The sequence below is a fragment of the Anopheles gambiae genome, chromosome 2 (assembly GCF_943734735.2).
Source record: "Anopheles gambiae chromosome 2, idAnoGambNW_F1_1, whole genome shotgun sequence".
NCBI classification, from domain to species: Eukaryota; Metazoa; Arthropoda; class Insecta; order Diptera; family Culicidae; genus Anopheles; species Anopheles gambiae.
Genome location: NC_064601.1, coordinates 24926510 through 24933283, shown reverse-complemented (window position 1 = coordinate 24933283; position 6774 = coordinate 24926510). Strand labels below are relative to the sequence as shown.

Here is a 6774-nt window from a genome sequence, read left to right as displayed (position 1 = left end):
CACGACTAGCGATAGTGTCGGGTACGGTATATTTAAAAATTACTTGCACAATACTTAGTTCATTCAACGAGTTTTTGTTTTCAGTGAACGAGGTTGCATTTCAAAATAGTTAGTAAGTTTTATGCAAGAATCGTTTCATGCGCTTCGGTACGCAGAACAAAACACACACACTCTACAGACAAGGATGAACAATGTCGCCCTTTTAAATCGCTTGCTCGCTTGCTACGTCATGATGTAGTGCTCACTACCTATTAATGTTCCGAGAAGGCGGCTATCGTGCACACACGTTTTAGAAATACCAAAACTCGTCAATTTCCGCTCACTTCCATACAACCACCAAAGGGCACTGTCCTATGATGGGCAGTAGTAGCGCGGCCACTTCCTACTAAGTTTCCGTTATTTAATTTCCACAAATGGTGGCGTCTGTTACATATCATGCTAGGTTTATCATATTTATGCAATTATAGGCAGGCTAATCGTTTTTTTACTGTTCTTGAATGAATGTATTTCCGTTTGTATGAAAAAATAATCATGTTTGCTGCTCTCCAGTGGCTCCGCCAAGCCCCAGGAGGCGCGCAATTATTAAACACACACACATATCTATTCACTTGATTATATATGTGCCCTCGTTTTGTGGCAATGCACGATATTTGAATAGAACCAGTTTACTGACACGACCAGTTTTACAGTACATTTGAAGACGAAACGAACGAAAAGAAAAATAAAAGCAGTGTGTAGCATACACGCGCACAAGAAAAATTTATTTGCTCGCTCTATCTTATGTTGCTTTTGTTTAAAAAAAAATCGGCTATGGAACAACACCATATGCCCATTGGGAGCCTGTTCCCTGAAGATAATTTAATCCTATCTGTCGGATTGCGTACGGAAAACTACAATGAACAGGTCTGGCTGGAAGCGCTCCACTTCACAAAATGTCCGAGACATGTTTAAAATACACGAAAATTAGTTTATGTTTACACAATTTCCATCGAATGTGGATGGGTAATTAAATAAAAATAATTGCATCAAAACTGCCTCTTTCGCTACACATGTACGAAAATATATCTTTCGCGAAAAATATAGTAAGGAGAAACAAATTACTTAAAATGTGTGTCCGAGAATCAAACATACGCGAAAGAAGTGGTTCTTTTCTCTTCTCCAATAGTCATTTTTGTAGTTTCAAAAATACCACGATTTGTGTGGTAAAACGTTTTTCTACGCAGCTACCTGCCAAACGTGGATCGATATATGGTTACGCTCAAACGATCTATGCTACACATACACGCACATACACACACACACACACGTACATAAAATCGCAGTAGGCGATGAAATGTATGATCATCGCCTTCGTCTGAAAAAACAATTTGATTGCGCAGAGTGTCCATCCATGCTACTACCGAAAGATGAAATGTCGTCATACATTTGGTGGTGGAAGATAAAAAAACAGAGCCTGACGCATTTGGCCAACATATGAGACTCCAAGTGGCGCAGTTTAGCAGCTCCTTAACCTACCGAATTGGGGTAGTGATGTAGCAGCAATAGTCGGCTGGTGTCTCCTCTTAAGTCAATATGGGATAATAGATTGGGATAGTAGGGTGAGTGTGTGTGTGTGTGTGTATGTGTGTATGTGTTTGTTTGTGTAAGTGTGAGTGGATCGACGTTCACTGCTACCACTACCTGCTATAGTTTGCTGGATGTGTGTGGATGGCTTAGAAGCGTCGGTTCTGGTTTCCACCGCCCTGGCGATTGTTCTGTCCCATGCGGTTCGTTTGCTGGGAGCCACCGTTGAAGCGCTTGCCGCCGAAGCCGCCACCCATATTGACGCGCCCATAGCCACCGCTGCCCATGGCGCCGCCGCCTCCGCCCACATTCTGGCCGAAGTTACGATTAACGCCGCCACCTCCCATGTTGTTTCGGTTGCCGCCGCCCATGTTACCGCTGGCGTTGTTCGAGCTACCGCCAAAGTTGCCATTGTTGGAGTTGTTGAAGCTGTTGCGCTGATTGCCACCGCCGAAGCCATTGGTAAGGTTTAGGTTGGGTAGTGGCGGATCGCCACTGTTGAACGGGTTGCTGTTTCCGCTGATAGCGAGACCCTCGCCGAGATTTTTGCCGGAGATGAAGGCCAACCGGAGCAAATCCTGGATGACCTGCGGATTGCTGAAGTCACCACCATTGTTCGGGTTGAACTGGTTGCGCGGTCCCTGCATGCCGAAGTCTGGCGAGGGGAAAGCAAGAAATAGAAGATAAGTATTAACAAAAGTATAACCAACGAGCCAACTAACACACACACACACACGCACGCATCGGATACTTACTGGCTGGGCCGCTGAATCGGCTGCGCTTCAACGGTGGCGGACCGCTAGAACGATCCGACGAAACGTTCTCCAGCACGGCCGGGTTTTTGTCAATGATTTCCTGCATAGCGAGTGAAATCTTTTCGTCGTTCTCTTTGAAGATCTTTTTGTTGATCTTGCCCGTCACTGCCTCGACGTTGCATCGCACCGGCCGTTGCTTCTCGTCCAGCTTCAGCACCTTCTCGGCGATTTCCTTATCGCGGAACTCAATATACGCCGTGGTGCGGTCCTTCTTCACCACACACTCGATGAAGCCGAACTTGCGGAACTTCTCGAACAGCTTCTCCTCAGTCACGGCCAGATTTAGCCGCACCACCTTGATCGACTTTTCCACGTCGAAGTAGGTGTCCTTGCGGCCCGGGAACACGTGCAAACACTTGCTCTGGAAGTGTTTGCCGTTGAATGCTTTGATCGCTTCGTTGGCCTGCTCGCGGCGTGCGAAGTAGATGAGCGCGGCCATCACCATGGACGTTTGGCTCTGCTTGTACGACGGAATGTTCGGCGAGAAGATAAACTTAATGTGTCCACCATAGCTGGAGAAATACTGTTTGATTTCGCGCTTGTCCGCCTTGTACGGCAGGTTGGCGACGTAGATCGGCCATAGCTTGGCCAGTGGCTGCGGTGGCGGACGTTGCTTCTGCTCCTCGCCTTCCTCGCTGGAGGCACCCTTCTTCATTGCCGGTAGCTTAATGTCCAGAACTGTCCCGAGAGAGAATAAAAATCATTAGCAACAGGAGAATCACACACCAGACGACCACGCGGATGCGATCCACTTACCCAACGGACCATCGTAACGCTTGACAACGATGGTCTTGTCCTCCGTGGTAGTCTCTTCCCCTTCCTTCTTCGTTACCGGCAGGGTGGTGCACTCGAGTGCACGGTCAACCGAGCTGGCCTCCTTGAAGCACACCATACCGTGCTCGTCGCCGAACTTACGCCGGTTAACGAAGTCAATCTCGCCGTACTGCTCAAAGTGTGCGTACAGCATCTCCTCCGTGATCGTTTTGTCCAAATTTTCCACGTACACGCTTGTCTTGAAGTTCGGTATCATGGTGGCAATAACGTGATGCGCGTGGACCCGCTTGCCCTCGAAGAGCTGCTGGTTCAACTTCTCGGCCGCGGCCTTCGCCTCGTCGGCCGTCTCGTAGAAAACTTGCGCGGCCGGCCCAAAGTTGCCGGTCGTGACGCGCACCTCGGTCACGGTGCCGGAGCTTTCGACGGCCTTTTTCAGCTCGTCTTGGGAGCTGATCCAGGACTCGGGAATGTTGTACATCTGGACACGGTTCAAATTGCGGAAGAACAGCTTGGCAGCGCGCAGCACGTCAATGTGCTGGTTCTGATCGTGCCCGTTACAATCGTACACGTTTATGCCCGCCTCCACGATCTTCTTCATCGCTTCCTCCTTGTCCTCCGGACTGGTGCAAGTCACGTAGGCAAGCGGATGGAACAAAACCACCGACTGGACCTTGGCCAGATCTTTAAACTTCTCATACACGTCCTCCTCCGTTACATCTACCAAAGCACATACATGTGCACACATACACATACACACACACACGAACCATTGTCAATGTGTTTTGTTGTTCATCATCAAGAACACACCATCATCGTCATCGTCACCGTCAAACGCAACGCAAGGCACGAAAAGGCACGAGGCAAATCATCAACCAGGATGGAATTAGAGAGAGAAGAAAAAGAAAAAAATAGTAACCAAAAATAAGGCGACAAAACCGTTCTCGTTCATTTTGCATATTTTGTGTGCGTGTGTCTGTTTTTGCTTCATGTGTGTTTGTACAGCCTGCGCCATACGCACAGCGTGCCCGGGGCGCCATCAGGCTGACAGACCCGGTGGCCCCGGTGGATAATGCACGGATGCGCGCGCGTGAGCTCGGCGGCAGGAGTGACACGCCACACAACACAAAATTCAACAACCAACAACAACAAACAACAACTACTATGTACCACCAAAATTGGCGGCACTGTTATTTCGAGTGATTTTTACATCCAAAACAAAGCAACGGATTTTATTTAGAGAGATGAAAAAAAGGGTGTTGGATAAAACTTACTCTCATTGTCAACAACATGCACGAAGACATCCTTCTTCATGTGACAAATGACGATGAACTCAAGGTGCATACGCAGCCGACGTCCGCGGAAGACAGAATTTTCTTTCTCCTTGAGAGCCTTCGTTGCCGTCTCCTTATCTTTGAAGAGCAACAATGCCAAGGTGTACTGTTTGTAGTGGAAAATTTCCACACTTTCAACCGGATGGTCCGCAAAAAGCTCCCGCAGTTCCTCCTCGGTGATGTCGGCTGGCAGATTGCCAACATTCAATTTCTTTTTGTTGTCTGAAAACAGAGCGCACAAACGGAGAGAAAGAAGAGAGAGTTCCATACAGAAAATGCATCTTTTGGCGGTGTGGGGGAGCACGGAAGGACGGCAACAAAAAAATAACACGCGGCTACACGGGCGCGCGTTCGTTCTAAAAACAAATACATGTGTATGTGGTTCCGAGAGGGATGGGCCGGCGCTCAAAGAATCTCGATATCCTAGGGAGTGGGATTTTGCGAATTCATATCTTCCCATCGGCACAGTACCTCTGGAACCGGCCAAAAGGGAGTGAGATAAGGCACCACAAACGCGCGCGCGCCACCACTTTTTCTACTCTAAGTTCGAGATTGCTCTGGGAATGTGCGATGCTGGTTTCGGTGGCATAATTGCACACACCACACTGCTACTTCTGCTATCCCGAATTGCCAACGCAGAGGGGACGCGCTCTCGCGCTTTCTGTTACTTTGTAGCGGGTCATTTTGACCGCTTGCTCCACACATTACGACTAAGCCTTCTTTGATGGCAATTTCGCGGTGTAAACAGTCGAAGAACCTTTTGCAGCCCGGACGTACTCTGAAATGAACAATTTTAGTTTGCAAATTCTCATACAGTAAAGAATGGGGAGTGTGTGTGGAAGGGCGTTCGATGAATCAGGGTGATGAATGAGGAGGAGTTAACCGGAAGCATCTCAGACGACGGTTCCCGGTAAATAGCCGCCATTGCGAGTACAACAGCGGCACAAGCATCGGTTTTTTGTTAATGGCGTTTTTCTTCTTCCCTTCACGTATTCTCTCACGGTTCCCACTCATTCACGCACACACTCTCACATACAATTTCATCCGTACACATCGCGCCGGGTGAGAGGGTAAGAAGGGATATATGCGCGCGTTTCGGTGCGTGTGTGCCAGTGAGATGAAGTGAGAAACAGCATTCTCATTTTTTTCACTGTTACCGCCGCCATTGTTCGCCATTGGATCGACATGAACCGAAATCGGTAAACCTTGACCGGGAGATGATGCTAATACCGGTGGGGATGATGTATCTATGCTACCGAGTGATGGGGGAGCAGCGAAGGTGCGTGTACAGGAAAGGTTCGCGGATAGGGGAGCATTGAATAACATATTCGGATAAAGGCACACACAAATAGACCTGGCCGCGGACGGCCGGACAGATGAACGATTTGTCTTCACCACTAGAAAGCGTCGCCATTTTAAGCTATTCGCGGCGTCCCTCTTCTTCTATGCCTCCGGGGAGAGGACATGTGAGGTTGGAAAATGTAAAAAGTTGGCTAAACTTTTACAACCACTTCATCTTGGTCTCGAATACCGGGTTGGTGGTAGGGCCGTCGCACCCCTTGGTAAAGCAGCAGCATTCGTTGCACACACCAATTCACGCTTACTCACCAGCCTTCATTCTGGATGGGTTATCAGCCATTTTTCACTTTGGATCAAAATTGGTTCGGCGAACAAATACAGCAAATATCGATTCGTTTCGGTGGACGAACGGTTTCGTGCACTGGTATTTCACTGTCACAAAGCACAGGGGCTTCACTTAAAACACAAAATCTTTTATTAAACTGGGCGAACGTCGGAAAACGGTCTCTGCGTACGCTACGTGTGCGGAGTCAGCAGTCCCGGCTTGGCTCTCTGGTGCTGCGATGGAGAAAAAAACTCTGATCTGCGCCTTGCTCTTTCAGCGGTCGCCCATTTTATTTGCCGTGCTTGAGGCACAGCTATACCCGTACCGGGTACTGCTGCATTCGATCGCTGTAAACTTCACAGTAGAAAACGGTGAAGGCAGCAAAAGCGTTGGAAAGAGCGAGACCATGGCATCGAGAACAACCATGTACCTGACTAGATGGGTGCAGTCCGTGCGAGGAATTTCGAACTCATGTTTCAGGTGAGATCAGAGGCACGCTGTACGTTCCGCCATGTTTTTTTGATAAATACAATTTTTGCTATACCGGTTTACATAAAACAATTCTATTTTGTTGCAAAAACCTTATATTTCAGTAAAAATCTATTGCGATGAGTTTATTCATTTTTGTTTGCTAAATTTCTAAGGAATTTCTTGACTAATTTTCATT

At 48.0% G+C, this 6774-nt stretch overlaps 1 protein-coding gene across 1 annotated transcript; it reads right to left on the bottom strand.

Annotated features, from left to right (window-relative positions):
* Nucleotides 1-735: 735 nt before the first annotated feature.
* LOC1273304 (uncharacterized) lies at nucleotides 736-6465 on the bottom strand. The gene is made up of 5 exons (XM_312269.6): nucleotides 6092-6465; nucleotides 4424-4705; nucleotides 3135-3869; nucleotides 2319-3056; nucleotides 736-2218 (listed from the first exon to the last, which is right to left on the bottom strand). The coding sequence occupies exons 1-5, from the start codon at nucleotides 6120-6122 to the stop codon at nucleotides 1713-1715; spliced, it is 2292 nt and encodes a 763-aa protein (XP_312269.3). The 5' UTR covers nucleotides 6123-6465; the 3' UTR covers nucleotides 736-1712.
* Between the last annotated feature and the right edge of the window lie 309 nt (nucleotides 6466-6774).

Excerpts from the sequence above, each read along its gene's own strand:
- LOC1273304 (XM_312269.6), bottom strand. The coding sequence starts at position 6,122 with ATGGCTGATAACCCATCCAGAATGAAGGCTG. Across the intron at positions 4,706-6,091 it reads CCCATCCAGAATGAAGGCTG|ACAACAAAAAGAAATTGAAT; the intron begins GTGAGTAAGCGT and ends CTCTGTTTTCAG. Across the intron at positions 2,219-2,318 it reads CCGATTCAGCGGCCCAGCCA|ACTTCGGCATGCAGGGACCG; the intron begins GTAAGTATCCGA and ends TCCCCTCGCCAG.